Below are 24,877 nucleotides of genomic sequence, written 5' to 3'. Positions count from 1 at the left end.
CCAGTCAGGCAGAAACAATTCTATCATCATTTAAGGTTCCAACATCTCGCTATGGATGAAAACATTTGATACTTAACTTCTGATTTTACGTACTTCGTTAACAATCCGATTAGGTGCTGGCTTCGCATCCCTGTCACAAGTTTTACATGATGTCATTTCAATTTTAAACATGAGCATAACTCATTCCTTGTGAAAGACACCATATTAAAGGTAGGTAGCTGTTATGAGAGGATTTCCAGTTCAGTACAAACATTTTCGTCATTTATTTTCAGGGTGTGAATTGATAACTGATACTGGTGCAAACGTCTATACTTCATGTCTCTTTATGCCTAGTGATGGGGTCTCAATAAGCTTAGTTTAGTTAGCAATGGCTATAGGTGCTGGGTTTGAATCCAGGTCCAGAACGGTGACGTTGGTCATGTCATTTAAAGTTCAAATTTGTGTACACGTAGCTGTTGATGTGTTACGAGAACAAAGATGTTACTGGTGATTCGCTGTTAATGTTGAGATTTCCGTAGAATGCTTGTTGCCGTTAATCGCGTTTTTTTACTGGTGCGTCCAAAATACAGTTTCCAGAGCCAGTCGCCGTTGAGTGACGTTCAGCACGTGGATGGAAAACCGTTCCGAGAGCGAAAAACGTTTTTCCAATTGCCGTACAGCTTTGTTACTCCATATATTGTCTGAAGTATTTAATTTTGGATAAGGATTACTGTGCGATGTATGTAAAATAATCCCTTTCCTCAGAACTTTTGGAATGTCACTTGTAATTAAGGTTAGTTTATGAGTGTTATGGGGTGTCTCATCGCTAAGAACGTGTTTTCTAATATGTTTTGTATGACGACATTAGTTGACGCTTAGACTGACTGCCGTAAAGAGCGTTGGACTGTAGTAGTCTCTTGCGGTACCCATTGTGTGTAGTCAAACGACTGTACCCCACGGGGTTTTGGTGTTTAGAGCACCTGCAAGACAGCTACCTTATGTTGGTTGTATTCGGTTCGAATGGCTCTGAGCACTATGGGACTTAATTTCTGAGGTCATCAGTCTGTATTCGACAGTGACTCAATATTTTGCTGTCACGTGTACACTGTGCGTCACGAGTAGCAGCGAAAACTGACACGGCTGAAAGTGCACGCCAACACATTCCCTTACACGAGCGCTCGCAGACGAGCTGTCTACCGGAGAACACAGGACGTGTGCTCACGAACCACCTCTGACTTCTGTACCCAATACTGTGTTGGTCAGTGCAAAAATGTATCTAAACTGTAGACTTCGCTATTTAGTCCGCACCTAATTGGCCAGAAACCTGTGAATCATATCTCAGATCTTGGGCCGAGAAGTATGAGCTTCAGCTTTCTATACGACATTCGCGATCGGCAGACGTCGGATGGTGGAGAACTATAAGCCTGATGCACTGTTCTTGAGACTGTGTTAAATGCTGGTGGCGCACGTGATGTCGGTGTGAATGAAATAGACTAACAAGCGCTGATCTCGAGTTATACCTCGTACGCCGACTGAGGTGGATCTTCAATGATCAGAACGCGTCTAGCTAATTTAAGTAGATCTGTTACTGTGCATTCTATTGTGTACTGTGTTTTTTACGACGTAACAATCACCTGTTGAGCGCTACATATGGCCGTACGCAGAAGGTACCTTCTGATTTTAATTTTTTGTTAACAAGCCTTTATATAATAGTGCTACATTTTATCCTCATGACACCTTGGCGTGAGGTCCAACTCAAAATAAACACATTTTGTAACAAAAATTTTTTAAGGCGTAAGATAACAGATAAGTCTGTCTGAACCGGTTTTTTTGTAAATAAAGAAATATTTATGCGATCTTGGCGTTAGAAAGTTTTTAGCAACAATTCTTCCAGATGGAAGTTCTTTACAAAGTTCTCTTTGTACTAACATATTCAGTAAGCTTGCCACTACTCCCGACTACATCTGCGTCTTTATCGCAACTCAAGTCGGTACCTTCGGCCAAAACTTTGTCAAGACCGATTGTGTAGACAAAGAATGATTTGTGTGGACCGTCAACTTTAGCCACTGAAAGTGTTATCTTGAAGTAATAAATTCATATTCGTTTTTCAAAGATTTTGGTACGTGAAGGTTAGAAAAACTTCAGTTATTGTTATTTATTTTATGGCTTTCATTGGACCACTCTAGTCAAAAATATAAAGTTCTAAACAAGTTGTTACACAGGGATACAATTTGGTTCAACAATAAGTTAATATGATATTTAGGTAATATAATTATTAGAGTCTATTCTTGTATGAAAGGTGTTTTGTTCTTCTGTCTGCCCAATATTTCTTCATTCTTTCACATATTTTCTTTGTTTCTTCATCTGAGACCACTCTTCCTGTACTCCTTTTATTGATTTTCATTTGTCGTCTGGTTTGCGGGTCTTGCAGTATTCTAGTTTTCTCTGTCTTGTTTTTTAGGTCATCTACTGTAATTTGAAGTTCTTTTATATCTTCCTTAATTTCTGTGATCCATTTAATGTCGCTCTTGCTATTCCACAATTTTTGTATTATTTTTTTACTAGTTCTGTTTTCTGGAGTTCTCATCAGATGTCCAAAGAATGACATGCGTTTCTTCCTGATCGTGCTCAGGACTGGTTCTATTTTCTTGTATACTGTTTCATTTGATGTTATTCTCCAATGTCCATTTATTTTATACTGTTTATTTATACATGTCCTCATTATTCTTCTTTCTATTTTTAGTATTCTATCAATTTCTGCTGTATTAGTTGTTTTGAAGATAGTTTCAGTTGCATACGTTATTTCTGGTTGTGTAACTGTTTTATAGTGTTTTAATTTTGCATCTATACATAGGCTTTTTTTGTTGTATGTAGTTTTGGTAATGTAATTTGCGTAGTTCAGTTTTTTTATTCTATTCTGCCATGATGGCTTCTCATTTAGATTGTATGTTATTATTTCGCCTAAATATTTAAATTTATCAACAATTTTGATTTCCTGTTCTCGTATTGTAATTTTGTTTGCAAGTGGTGGATCAGTTAGCATAATCTCCGTTTTTTCAAATGATATTGTAAGGCCTACTTTCTCTGCTATGTCTTGTAGTGATTTCACTCGTTGCCTGGCTTCTTGAAAGGTGTTGGCTAGGAGAGCAAGATCATCAGCGAATCCCAAGCAGTTTAAGCTAATATCATCTTTTGCATTTCCAATTCTTATTATCTTTGCGTTGTCCTTGCACGATTCTCTCATTATATACTCCAGTGCACAGTTGAACAGTAATGGTGATAGGCAGTAATCTTGTCTTAAGCCTGTTTTTATGAGGAACGGTTCCGAAATTTCTCCTCTAAACTGTTATAGTTGCTCCTTGATTCTTTCATATAGTATCTTGGATAGAATTTTGTATGTGCAATCTAGGAGAGAGATTCCTCTGTAGTTGTCTGGGTTGCTCTTATCTCCTTTTTTGTGTAGTGGGTGGATGATAGCTGTGGTCCAAAAACTTCAATATAATGTTTCTACCCGACGAAAAAATTGTCAGTATACATCACGAACAACTTAAGACTTGAAGTGCCTCGTCTACAGTATCCGGACGCATTCTGTGTGAAGTGTAACTGATCACTAACGTCACCAAACACGTACTCGTCAGTGCAAAAGGAGACAGGGAGTACAGTGTTGTCCGTAAATAAGCATTAACGGTACAGTGGGTCGGTCAGGGCAGCTCATTGACTTAGGAGACGGAGAACTCGTTCGATTTCACTCGAGTAACAGATGCGACAGGGACATTTGAACCCTGGTGAAGCCGCCGGTGGTGTGTCTGTGGAGTGGCAACGCGATGGAACGACCGCAGCTGCAGCGAGACGGCGCGTGTGCGGACACAGACGGGCGGCCGGGGGCGATGTCCGGAGTCACGACTGGTTGAGACGTGGACTCGGCTGCACGTACGCGGTTTCAGCTCTCGACGGAGAAAGTTCAAATGGTTCAAATGGCTCTGAGCACTATGGGACTCAACTGCTGAGGTCATTAGTCCCCTAGAACTTAGAACTACTTAAACCTAACTAACCTAAGGACATCACAAACATCCATGCCCGAGGCAGGATTCGAACCTGCGACCGTAGCGGTCTTGCGGTTCCAGACTGCAGCGCCTTTAACCGCACGGCCACTTCGGCCGGCCTGACGGAGAAAGTGTTGCCATTCCTCCACACACTTTCAGGCACTTCACTTGGTGTCCCCAGCAGATTCCGAGTAGTCACAGAGGCGAGGGGTGGACACACCCTACGCTAATGTCCACAAGTAAGTGTCAGCACACTTTTGTTCAGACAGAATATTTCTCTTATGAATTACACAAAAACTTGTGTTCTCCTTTTCAGTCGCATATATTAAAACTTTGACCAAGGCTATCGATCTTCTAGTGACAAATAATTATTTACAGGTGAGATTTGTTCACATGTAGCGTACGACTTACACAGTGTATAACGTTTAACGCGTCACTATGAAATTAGTTGATACTTTTTGTACTTCTGCCCCTATTTCTTCCAATGGAAAGTGGAATAACATTTAAAAAATCGAACTGAAAAGTTCCATTATTAAACTAAGAATTTTCATTTTTTCCACAAAGTTTAATAGAACGGAAATTTGTATTTAATTTGCAATCACACAATGGGTCTACTTCTTTGTGCTTTCACTAAGAGCTTTTAAAGATCGCAGGAAGTAAATTACGGCGGGCCAACGCCCTGCCCGCCACCGCCGCCACTGCGGTGCGGCGTTTCTCTGGTCGCCACAAACCTCTGAGTGCGGCAGAATCGTGCTGTTAGCGCTGTTTACACTTCGGTATTTGTCTGTGGCATGAAGGACGTTCGTAGGTCCAGTGTCTGTTGACAAAAAAACGAGCAGACGAGCAGTCTAGCGAACCTTTGAAATGAGTGGAAGTGACGGTAGAGAGGCACGATACTTCTCAAATCGCATGACGACAGGTACGGCATATTTGCTATGACATCACATTACAGTACCGTGATGGACGAATTTCAACATTTAGTTGACAACTAACGAGGAAAAAATTACAACGATCGACAGACGGGATTCATTTCTCTGTACATAAAAAAGCACTTTGTGCTAAATTTACAATCTGGTGTATGTGAAGACATTGGTCGTACGAGTATTAAATTTGTGAAGTCGCACGCATTCAGTGGAACTGAAGAGACTTCATATATTACTGTAAAGTGTGTTGGTGAAGTCAAAGGGCACGCCTGGACGATTTTTCGATTTACGTCTCCTTGTTGTTGAATTTATGAAGGGAAAAGGAATGGATTTCAGATTTCGCATTTTAAGTGGACGTCACTCTATACTGCCCATAGTAAGACACTGCAAGGTAACTTTTTTCTCATTTGATGAGGATGCTTTTAAAAAGCATCTCGTAAAGACAGTCCACTTTCCTGAATTTACCACCGATAAAGGAAACGCTAAATATGTAAAAATTCTTTCAGGCCTTGGAAGAATTACAAGGTTAGTTTCACAAAGATTTTGAGGGTATTGTCAATCTTACATCTCTTCAAAACTGGCTCTGAGCACTATGGGACTTAACATCTGAGGTCATCAGTGCCCTAGAACTTAGAACTACTTTAAACCTAACTAACCTAAGAACGTCACACACATCCGTGCCCGAGGCAGGATTCGAATCTGCGACCGTAGCCGTCGCGCGGTTCCAGACTGAAGGGCCTAGAAACGCTCGGCCACACCGGCCGGCTTACATCTGTTTCCGAGCTGGTTTAGAGATTGTTCGTTGTTGCAGAGGAAAGCGGCCCTGTGCTTGTGCCCGTGTAACTGACTGAACTGTAAGGGAATTCCAGTTTTAGTGAAAAATTATTTCACATTAAAACTGTTCAGTACGTCAGGAGCCTTGTGTAGCTGTAGGTGTAGGAAACATGCAGCAGTCCTCGGCAATTAGTAGGCCTACGTTAGTCGCAAAGTCTAGCAGAAAGAAGAAGGCTCTGCTGCTAGGTAGTTCTCACGGTAGAGGTGTGGGCCAGCAGTCGCAGGAAGTGTTGGGGAGTGAGTACCAGGTCATCAGCATTGTGAAGCCTAGTGCAGGGTTGGCTCAGGTGACTGACAGCATAGGGGAGTTATGTAATAATTTTATGAAGGGGGATCAGGTAGTGATAGTGGGTGGAGCAGGTAACAGTCTCGATAGGGACGGGGAATATGATGTCAGTGGTGAATTGGTTAAGATAGCTACTCAAACTGGTGGCACTAATGTGCATTTCATGCAACAGTTTCAGCGTCATGATAGGCCTCACCTTAATGCGGCTGTTAGGCGCGTTAATGTGGGGCTGGGGAGGGCACTAATGGCGGAGGGCATGGATCACATCTCAGTGGTGCCTGTTGGGTCTAGCAGTATATGGGGTCTCTTTAGGCATGGCCTGCAACTCAAAAGGTATGGGAAGGGGATGCTGGCTAAGCTTATAGGTGACAGTGTAGTGAGTGGTGGTAGTGGTATCACTCATGGAAAAATTCCTGTAGTACTTGGTGTTAGAGCTGCACCCTTTTTAGACTGAAGTCAGCTGATAGGTATACCTGCTTAAAGGAAATGCCTCTAACTAAGGGCTCACCTTCCGAGGATGTAATTAAGTAGCGAAGGAATTAGCATATTTCAATAAAATATAAGAGGTATTAGAGATAAAGTTAGTGAACTGCATATAGATGTTGACTATGAAAATATTGATATATCACAGCACAACTTAAATAATCTGACAATTCAGAGGCTTCCTTTACCAGGCTACAGATTAGCTGGCTGTTTCTCAAGGAGTCCCTTGTGGGGTGGGGGAGTGGCTATGTACGTAAAAAACAGTATTCCATTAGAGTCCATAGACGTATCACGACACTGCACTGAGCAGATATTTGAATGTTGTGCAGCGGTAGTTGAATTTAGTGAAACTAAACTTCTAATTGTTGTTGTTTATAAGTCCCCTAACTCCGACTTCAGAGCATTTCTGCTCAAGCTACAGAGGGTTTTTTGGATTAGGAAACTAAGTAAGTCACGATTACGCAACAACTTGGGGGCGAAACGCCAGCCGTTGTGGCCGAGCGGTACTAGGCGCTTCAGTTTCGAACCGCGCGACCGCAACGGTCGGAGGTTCGAATCCTGCCTCGGGCATGGATGTGTGTGATGTGCTTAAGTTAGTTAGGTTTAAGTAGTTCTAAGTTCTAGGGGACTGATGACCTCATATGTTACGTCCCATAGTGCTCAGAGCCATTTGAACCATTTGAGTGTGAAACTGTGAAATTGTCTGCGTGTGCCCGTAAGCCGACAGTTTGTACCAGATACAAATTATGTCTTCAGTGCGGCAAAAATAATTAAATAATACTGAAAATTTGTTTTCTTAGTGATCCATGTTGTCGAGAGATGCTAAATAATATGAAAGCGCATCACACGCAGTGCGGCTGCACTGGGTTTGCAGTCACCCCCCCCCCCTCCCCCCAGGACGGCGTGACGTGGCGGTGGCGGGACCGTGGAGCGCCGCTGACGTCTGAGCAGCCCCTGCACGGGCCGCGAGCCGACATATCGGCTGCCCCTGCTTCACATGAAAATGAATTGTTTATTCTTTACTATTTATCAAATTCAGAAATTTATTTCAGTTGAATCTATATGGAGCACTTATTTTTAAAGAAAATCCATTTCCACGCATCCCAGATTTGGATTTATTTTTAGCGGTCACAGCGGAAGGCAGCCAACATGAGATGGGAAAGGAGTGGAGGCAGGTGCGAAGGGGGAGGGGGGTGCCAACAAAGCAGGTGGTTGTGAAAGAAAAATCTCGAATCGTCTCTGGTACTCACAACTGTCTTCGTGTAGTTGGTGCTGATATCATCAAGCGCAGATGAGTATCAACAGCCCGCGAGAGACAGTGACGTATTCCACATCGAGCTGTCGATCCCACGTGACGACAAGGTTGCGTCGCGACATTTGGTGTCTCTGTTATTGTCCAGGCTGTTTTGACACGATCGCAGCTATGCCCCATTATCCAGCAGCAGGCACCAAAAACAGGTGCAGATTCTGTGGACATTCTTGCAGACCAACTGCCGCCCTTTCACTGGCATTAGAGCACGTATGTATCAACGGGACAATGCAGCTTGCTGTGAGTTCGCCACCAGTACTTGGTCTTTTTATTAAAAGCTGTACTTAAGGTTTTATATTTATTTGGCTACTAGTTTCGACGTTGCGTCAACGCCATGTCCAGGCTCTAAATAACACACCGTACATAAAACAAACAATGTGAAACATCAATAGTCTGTGAATATTGCACAAAATAAATATAACATATTATATAAAGGATGAATTCATTAAAAGAAGTTACATTTCGTTCAACTAACAGGAAGGAAAATACGCACTGCCAATCAAACATATGTAAGGTATGGATCCATTGTTTATAAATACTGAAAGGAGGAAAGGAGCTATGTTTGCATAACGCTGTATCGTCATCACTATAAAGTAACAAAGTGAAATAGGTTACTGAAACAACACCATCCCTAACGATGTGAAACTCAAGCGTGGAGGAACTGGAAGAATGGTGTGGAAAGCAGTTTAGGTAGTCAGTAGTGTAAAATACATACATATGAGTCAGTTCATTAATATACTCATTCCAACAAGAGAAATGTAAGCTAACATGCCTCTAAAATGTACCATTCCAACGTCTGTGCCTCATTTAGGGAGATAACCTAGGTCTAAAGTAATCTAATTCTAATATGTAAAAGAACGATGAAGTACATAACAATGCTTCATATAGAGGTAAACAGGGTGTTGACAGTCAAAACAGTTCGTCACATATGTAAAATACTTGTAGTTCCTCTAATAACTAAATAACTAATTACTAAAGAAGAGTACAGAGTAAGGTATACCAAGTATAACTCTCGTATTGTTATACGTAATCTAGTCAATGGTTGACATAAGTTAACAACAATCATTGACACGTCTAAACACCCACTTACTTGGACGACTAAAGTCTAACATTTATGTTATCACTACGCCATAAGTACTCACTCATTTCTCCTATTCTTATAAAACTGTTCTTGTAGAAAATTACTAGTTTAAACATATTGACTCTCCACTCATTTACGAGACCGATCATGAGAGTGGGGGGTAAAACTATATGAATAAAAGGAACATCAAATGATTAGGACAAAACTGAATTATAGGACTGACTCGTATAAATGAAAGATGATAATTGGTCAAAGTATAGATTATGTGTGAGGAAGGCTTGTTCTTCCACCGAAGTGACAACACGCTGACCTCCGCAGTACATGTGAACGAATACAGAAACATAAACTACTTGTCTTGTACTCAAAAGCTTCACACCAGGGGAATCAATCCAATTATACCAGATTCGACGCAATCTAGAGCCAAATTCCCATATATAAGACGAATAACGATGAAAATCCTTCGTAATGATTGGTATAATGGTTACCAGACGTCCGTTAACCGTTAACAGAAGGACATATCTCGCGATAATGCGTCATGTGATTGAAGGAATAATGTCAGTCATATTACAACACTGCATTTGTCAAGATCTATGATACTATTTATCCATATTAACGAAGAAGCAAATTCAAAGACAGGGGTTAGTTGCTGCTCATACTACAGACATTAATGTTCTATACTGTATGTCATAGGTTATCAGAAGTAGTAGTTCAAATTGCAAAGACGCCTACTGATCAAAGAATTGAGAGTCCACTTACATAATCGTTATTACTGTGCAATAATCATGGAACAGAACACATCGGCATCGGAATTTCATCACTAAACTACAATTACAATATCTTGCATTGTTTAACTATAGGTGAAATATAGTTTTATTTTCTCAGGTGAGAATGTCGTTACTATCACTGCCAGTACCATATTGCAAACATCTGTGGATCCTGTAACCACTACTAATATGGAATTATAAAGTAAAATGCACATCTTTCTACAGACACAAAACGTTCCAGATGAAACACGTTTATTAAGAAAAAATGTAGTGGTGGTACCAATAACCAAGGTGTAATTCAACTTCATGTAAACGTCTACAGTGGAACAGGAGGCATAAAGACAGGGCCTATACTGAAGTTGAATGCCCCACTTTACCTAAAGTTACGTTCCTCCAGCACTACTTGCATAATCTTCTAAATGTATAGTGATAGAGGAACTAAATACTTTAATAAATACGTTAACTATACGAGTTGGCCTGTAGTTCCGTGTTCGTTATTGCATCAAAATCTACCACGCTTCCTTATTTTGTAATATATCAGGTACACGGTTAGTCTGTTAAAGTAATCCGGTAAAGTTCAGAAACGACATACATAGGGGGAGCGGATTCCTTATTAGTACGTCGTTTATGTAACCATGTTCGTAGCAAACGTCAAACAGCTGAACTTCTAGCCAAGAAGGAAGATAAGTCATTCCGCAAGTGATTTGCCAGTAACACATGGCATACGAATAGAGAAACGGTCGTATTTCGTTATTACTGCTTATGGGACGTCTATGTCGGCAACACGCCGTTCACTTTGCTGAAATCAATTGTGTGTGGCTGAGTACTAGAAGTCCGCGATGAGACCAGTACTTGTTCCACATGGTGGCGGGCAGTAACTAGTGTGAAGTTAAAACCAGTGGGTCAAAGATAGTAAACAGGTAACTTCATCGACTAAGATGCATTGCCAAAGGAGCAGCCAAATCACAATAACGAGAGTCGATATATTTTATGCAGACGTGTGAAAGTCGTATGGATACAATGTAAATTACTCCGAATCAAACTCTTCACGTTGATTATATTTTTAAAATAACCTTATTACTGGCTGAAGAAACTGAGAGACCTTTCATACGCACGAAAGTGCAGTTGATAGCTCATACATCACACATCGAACGTATTGAAAGAAGGTGAGAGGGAGAAGGGGACAGACGTGACGTGGTGATAAAGCAAAAATCGTGGGCAAAAGTCCAAGACACTGTGGAATTCTTCACTATATGTCTGTTCGCATTGCATATGGGCTGTGTAACAAAATAGTATTCAATCCACATGCAGAAAATAGAATGGTGCCACATGTGTATAATTGAAAAATATAACTATCGTTAACACACGTAATTGTCCACATAAACAGACAGGAACCATATATATATAAATGCACTGCAGGTGTAAGACTTCATGGTTAAGATATATACAAAACAGTGACAGTCATAGAGTTGAAATGGAATACTAGCCATCGAGTATGGCAAGGGTAATATACGTGGGTTACGTGGGCTCTTAGCTACATAAGAGAGTCCGAAAATTGTCGAAGAATGCCATATTGTTTGATTCGACCTGATCATTTAGGAGGGTCAGTGGTTCTTTCTGTGACGCAATATAAGTTTCTAGGTCTTCTAATAAATCCATAGTTTCCCCTTTGTCTACAAAATGTAGTATTTTAAAATTCTTGCCAATAATCGTGACATGGTGATAGATGTTTAAAAGTTGAATATTTCACAGTGTGAAGTGTTATGTGTTCTCGGTATCTTTCTTTAAAACTTCTTCCTGTCTGGCCCATATATATGCATTCACAATCATCACAGGTAATCCTATAAACCCCAGATTTCTGGAGTGGTTCAGAGTGTTCAACCAAGTGTGTAAGTAATCTAGACAGCATGTGTTTGTTTCCGAAACATATTTTAACGCCAATTTTGTTAAAGCTCCGTGCAATGTTATGGGATATTGGGCCGATGAAGCCCATACTGGCGAAAGCTACCTTTTTCTTTGTGTAACGTTCGGGGGTTATTTTATTCAAGTGATCGGAGTTTTTATTTATAATCTTTGAACGAATGCTGTCAACTATTTAGCGTCTGAAGCCATTACTGTACGCTATGTCTTTATGGATGTGTTTTTCATGTTCGATTTCTTCTAAGGAATTTTTTGCTAGTCTACTGATCGTACTATAGAAGGACATCTTATATCTGTCATGGTGTGCAGAATTGTGCGAAATGATTGCATCTGTGGTAGTCGGTTTCTCATAAATTACAAACTTGTGGTTTCCTTCAACATTCATTAATGTAATGTCTAAACAGTTAATTCTTCTATTTTCTTCACTTTCATATGTAAACTCTATGTTATGGTGTAACCCACTGAATGTTTCAATAATCCTGTCTAGATTGTTACCCTCATCTCCATATAATAACATTGTGTCATCTACATATTGGTAATAGTACAGTATCATATGTATTATCTTGTTGATTCGTGAACAACCCAGTTTCGAGATAATTAATGAAAATGTTTGCCTGTGTCCCTGACAAGCAGCATCCCATGGCTAACCCATCTAGTTGTTTGAACATTTCTCCATTGAATGAGAAGAAGTTATGTGACGTACTATTTCTATTAATCTCAGGAACTCATCAATTTCTGCTATTGACATACATTTATGTGTGATGAAATTTCTTCTGATAAGTAATAGTACATCTTTTACAGGAACATTTGTATATAAATTAACAACATCTAGAGATATCCATTTGTAGCCTTCTGGTATTCGGATCTGTTTAATCTTAACCACTAGGTCATAAGCATTATTTACAGGGAACTGTTGTTCAAAGACATAGTTTTTAGTCAAAATGTTATTTACTTTATTGCTAAGCTTATATGCTGGGCTATGAATGATTAGGGGTCTCGAGCTGTGCAGAATGGTTTCCTTGATTTGAGACGCGTGCAGGGTGGATTGAGCAGTGGGTAGCCTTTGGTAAAGCTTTACGTTATCAACCTTTTCCCGTTCGTGCCTCGCTGCTTCTTGTCGTCTCAGATGTGGTGGGGCGATGCTACTGAGAGCAGCCAGCCAAGGTGCTGGGGCTGATCTCATGGTGTCACTTATCTGAACGTCTACCTTACTGGCATGCACACTCCTGTGCCACACAGGTGCGCAATGTTCAGCCACAGGTTATACGAGGGAGAAGGCCGCTGTACGGAGAGTGTCAGCTTGTGCTCCCCAGGAAGTTCCAGCTAGTTTCCGGATAATGTTGTTCCTGGTGTTTAACATTTCTGCTAGTGATATGAGGTGAGTCCTCTACATAAATGACTGGTCCAGTGTGATTCCAAGATATTTAGGATGATGGTTGTTTTTAACTGTTTTGTTACAGAAGATGAGATTTGGTGGCTGGTTTGCTAACCGGTTGTTGAGGTGGAACGCTGTCATTTCTGTTTTTATGGGGTTATGGCACAATCTCTAATTTATGTAATAGTCACCAAATACTCTAAAGTCCTGTGTGAGCACATTTTCTCCCTCCTCCAGGTGCTTGCTTTGAAATACAATGGCGGTATCGTCAACGTAGCAGAACTTCGTAGATATGGTTTCTAGCATGTCACTTATGTACAGGTTGAACAATAGTAGGGCCAGGACAGATCCTTGTGGTAGGCTGTTCTTACGTTTATACGACTTGCTCATTCTGTCATGGAGACTCGGAAATATCGGTTTTTCACGATGTTGAACAGCAGTGTTGTTGGTCTTCAGCATGGAACAGTTTGCTTTACCTTTAACATTAGTCCATCCAACCACACAGTGTCTTAAGCAGCAGTTAGATCTACAAATGCTACTTAAGTTTGCCCGAAGCCTGCTTGGTAGGGAGGCACTTTGCTGTCAGCTGTTTGGTAGATCCTGTTGTAAATTAGCCGTTCCAGTAGTTTGTAGCAGACACTGAGAAGGGCAATTGGACGATAGCTTGAGGGATCGTCTTTCGGTTTTACTGGTTTGAGGATTACAAGGGTTTTTGCTATCAGCCTGTACCTGACCCTTGCACAAGCAGTCTGTAAGGAATCTCTGTAGCCATGTCCTTCCATTTTTGCCAAGGTGGATGACAAATTCTGGGAAAACTCCATCTAGACCTGCTGCTTCCCTTAGCTTTAGGCATCTTAAGGCTTTCTCAAATTCGATGTCAGTAAAAGGGGAGCTGAAGAGTGACCTTCCGTTGAGGGCCCCATCTATAGTTTTGAGCTCTTCTTGTAAACTTTTTGTGCTGCTGCTGTCCAGAGGGACATTGTCTGCTCGTGACTTGATGTGTTGGGCAATCTGCGATGGGCTGATCTGTGGATTCTGGCTGATTTTCGGGGTTGCTGCCCCTAGTCGTCTGAGCAAGGACCATGCCTTGCGGCATGAGTGGGTGAAGTCCAGTTCTTTGGTAGTTGTCAACCATCTTTCTTTCTTTCTTTTGGCTGTTAAGAGACTGGAGTAGCTTGTTGCCTGCCTCTGAGTCACCTTAGGCTTCGTATTTCTTGCAGAGCTCTTCCGTCTCCTTGTTCCAGCAGGGCACACATTCTTTCCTGAAACCACATGGTACATTGCGTTTTGCTGTTCCTATAATGACATCAACAAAGCGCGTGTAGTTTTCTATGTCGCTGGGATCCAGCGGAGATGCCCATCAACTTCATTCGCATAAGACGTCCAGTTGGCTTTCCTGAAGTGGCGCCTTCGTTTTTAGACAGATCTGATTAGAGGAGTCTGAATTCCGATGGCTAAAAGCACTGGTCTGTGTTGGCTGTGAGGGAAACCTGGTAACACCTTCTTTGTGTGGGGTACTGGGGTGTGTTGTTGATCAATTGTTAAAATGCAGAGATCTAGGGTTTCATGGTGGCTGTTAAAGTCCCCTATATAAATTCCAGGATGAGGTACGTTTTGTAATTGGGGATTTTGCTACGTGTCATTAGCTAGTTTGTATAATGCTGTGATTGTAATTCCTGCTACGCTGATTATTATGATTTCAGTGTTTTGTTGCTGATAGCTTGCAGTCACTGTATATTCCTGTATGTCTTGACGAACGTCCACAATTGATCCATAAATATCGGAGAGTATAATGCCTACTATTTTATATCCGGTTATTAAGGCTCGGGTATTTATCTGCGTTTCCTCGGCGAGATCAGTTTCCTGCAGAAAAATGATATCAACTTCGTTTTCTATCGCTATTTTGCTCAAATAGTCGCATTTATCTCTCGATATTCCTTCTACATTTAGTAGTAAGGCTCGTACACAAGGTCCTATAGCTTTTGTTGATGTTTGGCTCTTAAAAGTGCTGTTGTGGGGTCGCTGCATGTCGGTTTGGCCGTGATAGATACGAGATCTATTTCGGCCTCCATTTTTGTAGACTTTTATCCGTCCTGCTCTTGCAGTCCGTACCTGCGACATTGATGTGAGTCAGTAATAATCCGAAGTATTTATGTTCTCACCACACAGAAACTAGACTGAGAAATGATCACTGTGCAACAAAAATAAACTTTTTCTGCATGCAAAGTTATAAAGGCACAGAGTTCACAATGCCTATGCCACTATACGACACAAAACGCGACTTTAGAGATCGAGCACAGTCTGTCCATAAGCATATTTTCCAAAAGCAATTAACATGTCATGAACGTGATTCAAACTACGAAAAACACACGAACAATGACTGATTGAAAAACAGACTGCACATGATATAGTCACTAATACAGTGGCGACTGTCCTGGTATAATAATTATAGCGTGTGTCTATTAAACCAATCCGTTAAGTGCCTCAAACTGTTAAGCAGATCTCTGACTTTTTGTCATAACTAACTACGAAAATCCTAAGCAGTATATGTAAATGGTAATTTATTATAGACTTGAAGGCCAATCGTGGGTATTTATTTACAACGCCATTAGCACTGCGTAGTCGACCCGTAACACATCTGGAAATACCTTTTCCACCAGCCGTAGCTGCGAGTCCATTCTAAAGTTAGTTTACCAGTCTTGGTTCTATAGGAAGTAACGTGGACAGACCCGATGATTTCAGTCATCTCGTGGAGTAATTCTGAATTCCATCAGCAGACTGGCTACAACACAGCTTCCAGTATTGCTCTTTTTTTAATCGATTTCCACATGATAGCTATAAGCATGTAGGAAATAGACTTATGAAACACTGTAGGCCCTGATTGTCTTTTTTAAAGTATAGTATCAAAGTTTTATATCCTGACACTATCGAATAATTCATTAAAACTATTCTACAACAAGTACAAATCCATTTAAAATTATAAGACTTACACAGAGTGATTTCTTCCGCGATGTACAAACTCTAGGGACTGATCGATGAGAGGATACAGAACAAAAGAGGTCTAATGAACCTACGTCCGGAAATGCACGGTTCCATGCTAAAGATCACTTATTCAGTCATACTTTGTAGCAGAGACTGCGGTGTAATACGCGCTGTACCATGCAGCCACAATTACAGTATGCATGGTTTCCTCCTAGAGGGTGGTACTGTTCCTCATACGTCATGCCCTAGCACCCTCTCCTGCCTCAGTAGTTGATGATGATGTGTTCGATTCACTTCCCTCGCCGACTCACACTGTAGTGGATGAGATATTGCTTTTCACACAATGGTTCCGTATTCGAATCGAGAGCTTGCCGACATGGTGTTTACCTACGGAAAGGCAAATGGCGACGGGAGGCGGGCAGCAAGGTTGATCAGGAGACCTATCCCCACAGATAACAATCACAGAATTCAATTAGGGACTGATGACCTTAGCAGTTAAGTCCCATACGATTTCACACACACAGCATTAAATGTCTGCAATAGTGTTTCGCCGTTTGTCTGAGACAGGGTCGTTTGAGGAAGCAGGTAATCATGAAGGACACATCCGAATTTTCGGACACCAGTCTTGCAGGAAACTGTGATCAACACTGAGAAGGGTGACCGCCGTGTCAGTACAGTCAGTTGGCCCGCCGGGACAGGGTAAGCCAGACGTCCGTGTGGAACATTCTCCATGACAATTGTTATTACCCTCATCACCCACATCGTGTGCAGAGCTTACTGGCGCCAGACTATCCATATTGCGAGCAGTTTTGTCACTGGTTTCTTCACAAGGAAACCACTGTTCCGGGATTTGTGTCATCCAACCTAGTCAGATGAGGCCACTTTTAGGAGGAGTGGTATCTTCAAATTTCACCGCAGTCATCTGTCGGATAGTACGCAGAACCCACACGCTACGGTGGCAGCGAATCATCCGCATCGGTGCAGCCGGAATGTATGGGACAGTATAATTGGCGATCGTATTTTGGGACCAGTCTTCCTCGCACGTCGCCTAAATTGCCTGAACTATCGGCGTTTCTTGCGGGTGACTTTGTCTCCCCTGCTAGAGGAAGTGTCACTGATGGTTCGAGGGCTCTGTGGCTGCTACATGATGGTGCTCCGGTCCACTTCGCCGCTAACGTTTGTACGCGTCTCAATCGCGTCTGCCGTAGTTGATGGATCGGACGAGGAGGTCCAGTTACAGGGCCTGCTCGTTCACCGGATCTCAACCCGTGCTAATTCTCGTTATGGGGCCATCTCGAAAGTATCATGTGTCCAGAGCCCATTCCAGATTTGGAAACACTGGAGCGGCGCATTCATGTGCCTTTGACACCATTCTAATGCAGCCTGGCCCATGTGAACATGTGAGACACAACATACTATGGCGCATCCACGCATGCGTTGAGGCACATGGAAAACATTTTCAACACATACTGTAACTGTGGCCGCATTGTACAGCGATATTAGACCGCAGCCTCTGTAATAATATATGATTGAATGAATGCTCTCTAGCACGGAACCCATGCATTTACGGACATAAATTCATTAACTATTTTGTTCCTTACCATCTCACCGATCAATCCCTAGAGTTTGTACACAGTGGAGGAAATCACCCTGTATATTCCAGTTTTAGAAGTCGTACCAGCAAAAGGACGTCATCATGAACAACATCTAATCCAGTATTACTGCCTCAGTTGCAAAACCATCTTGGGGATACGTACGCGAGACTTCGATAGGCAATGGTCTAAGTCTGGGTCTGGTTGACAAACAATTCCTCCTTTACTTATCAGGAAGGTATGGCCACATACATCAACACTATTTACTTTAACTCTATGGAAGATGTCTCTTTATGCCCTCATTTCAATCGGCCGTAGTATTGGTAAAAGTGTACGACAAATTGTATTGCGTCACAATATGGCATCACCAACATCAACAACAAATGCTTTTTTTTTACTAATGATGACTATTGACAGTAGTAGTAAGAGGCCACTGGGTAAAGACGATGATGGCCAGCAGCGGATTTACACGTAGGCGCACTAGGCATGGGCCTAAGGGCGACATTTTTTGCTCTGTACTCATTTCAACCTTTTACGTTTTAAAATAACTGCGCTTACAAACGATTAAAATTTTTAAAATTGTTAAACAACTTGCTAGTTTAAATAAGCCTTAAGAACGAAATTCGACAAGACAAGCTTGGAAATAAACATAGTTTACTTGGTGACTGAATGGAAATTTAACATTTGGTTTCTGTCTGGTATCATCTTCATGATTGTTCAAAATATTCTGAAGTAAGCTATCAGGACGATAATCTACAAAATAATGTTTGAAACGTTATTATTCCGTGAATGTTGCCGGATTCTACTTAACCCACCATATTTTCCCCGTGAAAATACCGCGGCCCCTGAAACGCTGTGACAAACTAACCAGCAGTTTCTTAAATACTGTAACATGGGTGGGCATCAGTATGTAAAACCCGACTCGACTTAAATTTCTTGTAGAAATTACGGGGAAGTATGAAGTCAACCCTCCATTACTGTAATTAATGTGAAAGTTCCGTGGTCTTCAATATCTGAGCTTTGATTTAATGACACCCGTTTAACAAAAAATGTTGATACTGGGATATGTTTTACGTCGTTAAAGACGTGTTTATACGAAATATATAATGTTGTTGTTGTTGTGGTCTTCAGTCCTGAGACTGGTTTGATGCAGCTCTCCATGCTACTCTATCCTGTGCCAGTTTTTTCATCTCCCAGTACCTACTGCAACCTACATCCTTCTGAATCTGCGTAGTGTATTCATCTCTTGGTCTCCCTCTACGATTTTTACCCTCCATGCTGCCCTCCAATACTAAATTGGTGATCCCTTGATGCCTAAGAACATGTCCTACCACCCGATCCCTTCTTCTGGTCAAGTTGTGCCACAAACTTCTCTTCTCCCCAATCCTATTCAATACTTCCTCATTAGTTATGTGATCTACCCATCTAATCTTCAGCATTCTTCTGTAGCACCACATTTCGAAAGCTTCTATTCTCTTCTTGTCCAAACTATTTATCGTCCATGTTTCACTTCCATACATGGCTACACTCCATACGAATACTTTCAGAAATGACTTCCTGACACTTAAATCAATACTGGATGTTAACACATTTCTCTTCTTCAGAAACGACTTCCTTGCCATTGCCAGCCTACATTTTATATCCTCTCTACTTCGACCATCATCAGTTATTTTGCTCCCCAAATAGCAAAACTCCTTTACTACTTTAAGTGCCTCATTTCCTAATCTAATTCCCTCAGCATCACCCGACTTAATTAGACTACATTCCATTATACTTGTTTTGCTTTTGTTGATGTTCATCTCATATCCTCCTTTCAAGACACTGTCCATTCCATTCAACTGCTCTTCCAAGTCCTTTGCTGTCTCTGACAGAATTACCTCAAAGTTTTTATTTCTTCTCCATGAATTTTAATACCTACTCCGAATTTTTCTTTTGTTTCCTTTACTGTTTGCTCAATATACAGATTGAATAACATCGGGGAGAGGCTACAACCCTGTCTTACTCCCTTCCCAACCACTGCTTCCCTTTCATGTCCCTCGACTCTTATAACTGCCATCTGGTTTCTGTACAAATTGTAAACAGCCTTTCGCTCCCTGTATTTTACCCCTGCCACCTTTAAAATTTGAAAGAGAGTATTCCAGTCAAAATTGTCAAAAGCTTTCTCTAAGTCTACAAATGCTAGAAACGTAGGTTTGCCTTTCCTTAATCTTTCCTCTAAGATAAGTCGTAAGGTCTGTATTGCCTCACGTGTTCCAGTGTTTCTACGGAATCCAAACTGATCTTCCCCGAGGTTGGCTTCTACTAGTTTTTCCATTCGTCTCTAAAGGATTCGTGTTAGTATTTTGCAGCTGTGACTTATTAAACTGATAGTTCGGTAATTTTCACATCTGTCAACACCTGCTTTCTTTGGGATTGGAATTATTATATTCTTCTTGAAGTCTGAGGGTATTTCGCCTATTTCATACATCTTGCTCACTAGATGGTAGAGTTTTGTCAGGACTGGCTCTCCCAAGGCCGTCTGTAGTTCCAATGGAATGTTGTCTACTCCGGGGGCCTTGTTTCGACTCAGGTCTTTCAGTGCTCTGTCAAACTCTTCACGCAGTATGATATCTCCCATTCCATCTTCATCTACATCCTCTTCCATTTCCATAATATTGCCCTCAAGTACATCGCCCTTGTATAGGCCCTCTATATACTCCTTCCACCTTTCTGCTTTCCCTTCTTTGCTTAGAACTGGGTTTCCATCTGAGCTCTTGATATTCATACAAGTGGTTCTCTTATCTGCAAAGGTCTCATTAATATTCCTGTAGGCAGTAACTATCTTACCCCAAGTGAGATAGGCCTCTACATCCTTACATTTGTCCTCTAGCCATCCCTGCTTAGCCATTTTACACTTCCTGTCGATCTCATTTTTGAGACGTTTGTATTCCTTTTTGCCTGCTTCATTTACTGCATTTTTATATTTTCTCCTTTCATCAATTAAATTCAATATTTCTTCTGTTACCCAAGGATTTCTACTAGCCCTCGTCTTTTTACCTACTTGATCCTCTGCTGCCTTCGCCACTTCATCCCTCAAAGCTACCCATTCTTCTTTTACTGTATTTCTTTCCCCCATTCCTGTCAATTGTTCCCTTATGCTCTCCCTGAAACTCTGAACAACATCTGGTTCTTTCAGTTTATCCAGGTCCCATCTCCTTAAATTCCCACCTTTTTGCAGTTTCTTCAGTTTTAATCTACAGGTCATAACCAATAGATTGTGGTCAGAGTCCACATCTGCCCCTGGAAATGTCTTACAATTTAAAACCTGGTTCCTAAATCTCTGTCTTACCATTATATAATCTATCTGATACCTTTTAGTATCTCCAGGGTTCTTCCATGTATACAACCTTCTTTCATGATTCTTAAACCAAGTGTTAGTTATGATTATGTTGTGCTCTGTGCAAAATTCTACCAGGCGGCTTCCTCTTTCATTTCTTAGCCCAATCCATATTCACCTACTATGTTTCCTTCTCTCCCTTTTCCTACACTCGAATTCCAGTCACCCATGACTATTAAATTTTCGTCTCCCTTCACAATCTGAATAATTTCTTTTATTTCATCATACATTTCTTCAATTTCTTCGTCATCTGCAGAGCTAGTTGGCATATAAACTTGTACTACTGTAGTAGGTGTGGGCTTCGTATCTATCTTGGCCACAATAATGCGTTCACTATGCTGTTTGTAGTAGCTTACCCGCATTCCTATTTTCCTATTCATTATTAAACCTACTCCTGCATTACCCCTATTTGATTTTGTGTTTATAACCCTGTAGTCACCTGACCAGAAGTCTTGTTCCTCCTGCCACCGAACTTCACTAATTCCCACTATATCTAACTTCAACCTATCCATTTCCCTTTTTAAATTTTCTAAGCTACCTGCCCGATTAAGGGATCTGACATTCCACGCTCCGATCCGTAACGGCTTGTCGCTTAAGATTTTATATACTCTTATTTTTAATACCTGATATTAACCAATAATAATATGATTGTGCATATACACCTTCATTTGTATTTAGTGATACCACGTAAATGGCTAATGTCCGGAGTAATGGCATTTTAGCGGAAATGACCAAAAATGTAATTAGTTTCCTTAAAATTATCCATTATGTAATATGGTTATAATAGAATTGTTTTGCATAATAACTCATAAATTATTGTTGTTGCATTGGTTGTTTATGTATGGTATGTTGCATTTAGGGCCTGAAGATGATGTCGTACCAACCTCGAAAGTAGTTGCCAATAAAACCAACACCTTAATACAGCAGGAGGAATTACGTTATTTTTTAACATATAATATGCCAGCTGACGTCCCAAGTCGTCCGTTTTAATTATGGATATACGAAGATGGAACAGTAGTTAGAGGTTTAGTCAACGAGTTGCTGAGGACTGGGAGTGTTTGCGACGAGAATCACTCTCGGCGGCCGTCGACTCCGACGCAAACTGTGAGGCCGCATGACAGACAGGACACCGAGCAGGGTCGAAGGCGGCGACGCGTCGTCTCAGCGAGGAGGACGGCATTCCAGAGTACACTGTGCGGGGAACCTGAGCTGAGGGGCTTACCACATCCAGGTCTCCCTCGTGTCGGACCTGACGGCTGTACCATGTGCCACGACTTAACTGAGGCAATGAACATTTCCTGTCCAGTGATGAGGCTATCGCGACACCAGCACTACGTGGGCTGGTGAACAACCACACATCGGCACGGAATCTCAACGTAACACTCGAAAGGCGAACGGGTGGCCGGGCCTCGCCCGACACCGCACTTGCGGTCCGCGCTTTCTTTCCGCTTCGGTGTCGTAGCTGGACACGCTCGAGCGATTCCTGCAGCCCATATTGTTTCCAGACAACAATCTGGATTCCGTTGTGGTTCAATACGACGGCGCCCCACCGCACTTTGCGCGCATTGTGTACAATTATCACGACGAGACGTTCCCAGACAGCTGCAGTGAACGAGGTTCACCACGGTTGCAGCAAGCACGCTCGCGCGGTCTAAAACGCCGTCGGACTTTTCTGCATGGGCGTATCTAGAGTCAGGCGCAGTAGGCCAATATTAGTGATCTGCAGCGCCAGCGTGAACGCATTTCGACAGCGGTGCGTACAGTCGCCCCAGCAGTGTCGCAACGTGCGTTGAGGTGCACTACTTAAACTTTGTAGTCTGTCTTCTCTGTCCACAGAAACCGCTAAAATGTTATAAGAATAAGTGGGATAAGAGTCGATCCAGCACACCTCACTTCAAGAAATTGCAAAAATTGTTTGCTTTTTAAACTAGAAAGACAGTGTCAAAAATATTCAGAACGATATTCAGACGATACTTGAACTCTTTATCCCGCGTGTAGAGATTCTGCTGTTTAATACCGATTATAAGATAGTAATTCACGTGTTTATATCCGCTTATGCCTAGTATAGCTGCCTATGGCAGTGCTGCTCGGGTTAAGGGCAGTCGCTTCTAACGGCAGTGATTGCACGGAATTGCAGTCTCTTCTTCCGTGCTACATTCATATTCTTTCAAGAACCGAGGTAAGTGTGCTAAATTGTCTTTCGACACAAATATGAAAACGTGGTCAACACAGAAATGTTCTTGACATGCATGTAGGTGGAAGTACCACTTAAGAACGAGTTGAAAGGTGAAAGAGGCTGCCAGAGGGGCTGGAAATCTTTAAATTCCTAGCGCCTCTGGAAACCAACACAATGTAATGCAGATCCTTATAAAGGATTCGTTTGTATGTTGTAGATTTTCCAGTATTTTGTATTTTACTTATTAGTTTTCTACATATTTAGGTATATTTTCGACGTTTCCCAATAAATAGCATTTTCTATCCAAATCCTGGGACCAAGTTGTGTCGTGATTTGTACCATTAGAGCAGTTATTAATAACATATTCCAATTGTATCGTTTCGTACAGTACTACGTGCAATGCGCCGTCGAGCCGGAGCGACGTACCTGTGTAGAAGAGCAGCCCGCTGGGCTGGCGCGTCTTGAAGACGAGCGAGATGGCGTCCTGGTTGCTGACGATGGGCTCGCCGCCGGTGCGGCTCAGGTCGTACGAGAGGAACTCGGCGCCCCGGAACGTCGCCTCGGACGGCGCCTTGTCTGCAACAGCGCAGCGCGCGGGCTCTCAGTGAACGGCCCACAGGCCGGCCGCGGCGCGCAGCGCAACGGCGTCCTGCTTGTCTACACCGCTGGCCGTTAAAATTGAAACACCGAGAAGAAATGCAGACGACAAACGGGTATTCTTTGGACAAATATATTATACTAGAACTGTCATGTGATTACATTTTCACGCAATTTGGGTGCATAGATCCTGAGAAATCATTACCGAGAATAACCACCGTAATAACGGCCTTGATACGCCTGCGCATTGAGTCAGACAGAGCTTGGATGGCGTGTACAGGTACAGCTGCCCATGCAGCTTCAACACGATACCACAGTTCATCAAGAGTAGTGACTGGCGTATTCTGACGACCCAGTTGCTCGTCCACCATTGACCAGATGTTTCCAATTGGTGAGAGATCTGGAGAATGTGCTGGCCACAGCAGCAGTCGAACATTTTCTGTATCCGGAAAGGCCCGTACAGGACCTGCAACATGCGGTCGTGCATTATCCTGCTGAAATGTAGGGTTTCGCAGGGATCAAATAAAGGGTAGAGCCACGGTTCCTAACACATCTGAAATGTAACGTCCACTGTTCAAAATGCCGTCAATGCGAACAAGAGGTGACGGAGACGTGCAACCAATAGCACCCCATAGCATCACGCCAGGTGATACGCCAGTATGGCGATGACGAATACACGCTTCCAATGTGCGTTCACCGCGATGTTGCCAAACACGGATACGACCATCGTGATGCTGTCAACAGAACCTGGATTCATCCGAAAAAAATGACGTTTTGCCATTCGTGCACCCAGGTTCGTCGTCGAGTACACCATCGCAGCCTCTCCTGTCTGTGATGCAGCGTCAAGGGCAACCTCTGCCATGGTCTCCGAGCTGATAGTCCATGCTGCTGCAAACGTCGTCGAACTGTTCGTGTAGATGGTTGTTGTCTTGCAAACGTCCCCATCTGTTGACGCAGGGTTCGAGACGTGGCTGCACGATCCGTTACAGTCATGCGGATAAGATGCCTGTCATCTCGACTGCTAGTGATACGAGGCCGTTGGGATTCAGCACCGCGTTCCGTAGTTGGTTCAAATGGCTCTGAACATTATGGGACTCAACTTCTGAGGTCATTAGTCCCCTAGAACTTAGAACTAGTTAAACCTAACTAACCTAAGG

At 42.2% G+C, this 24,877-nt stretch overlaps 1 protein-coding gene across 1 annotated transcript in view; it reads right to left on the bottom strand.

The window, feature by feature from the left end:
• LOC124794982 (neurexin-1-like) overlaps positions 1-24,877 on the bottom strand; it is a 2,052,691-nt gene that overhangs the window by 1,044,947 nt on the left and 982,867 nt on the right. Inside the window, exon 4 of the mRNA XM_047258725.1 lies at positions 23,550-23,699. Within this exon, the coding sequence (XP_047114681.1) occupies positions 23,550-23,699 (150 nt within the window). The remainder of the gene's footprint in view (positions 1-23,549; positions 23,700-24,877) is intronic.

This window comes from Schistocerca piceifrons, chromosome 4 (genome assembly GCF_021461385.2).
Source record: "Schistocerca piceifrons isolate TAMUIC-IGC-003096 chromosome 4, iqSchPice1.1, whole genome shotgun sequence".
Classification (NCBI taxonomy): domain Eukaryota; kingdom Metazoa; phylum Arthropoda; class Insecta; order Orthoptera; family Acrididae; genus Schistocerca; species Schistocerca piceifrons.
Note: the sequence above shows the minus strand (reverse complement) of the source record. Positions and strands in the feature narration are given on the sequence as shown.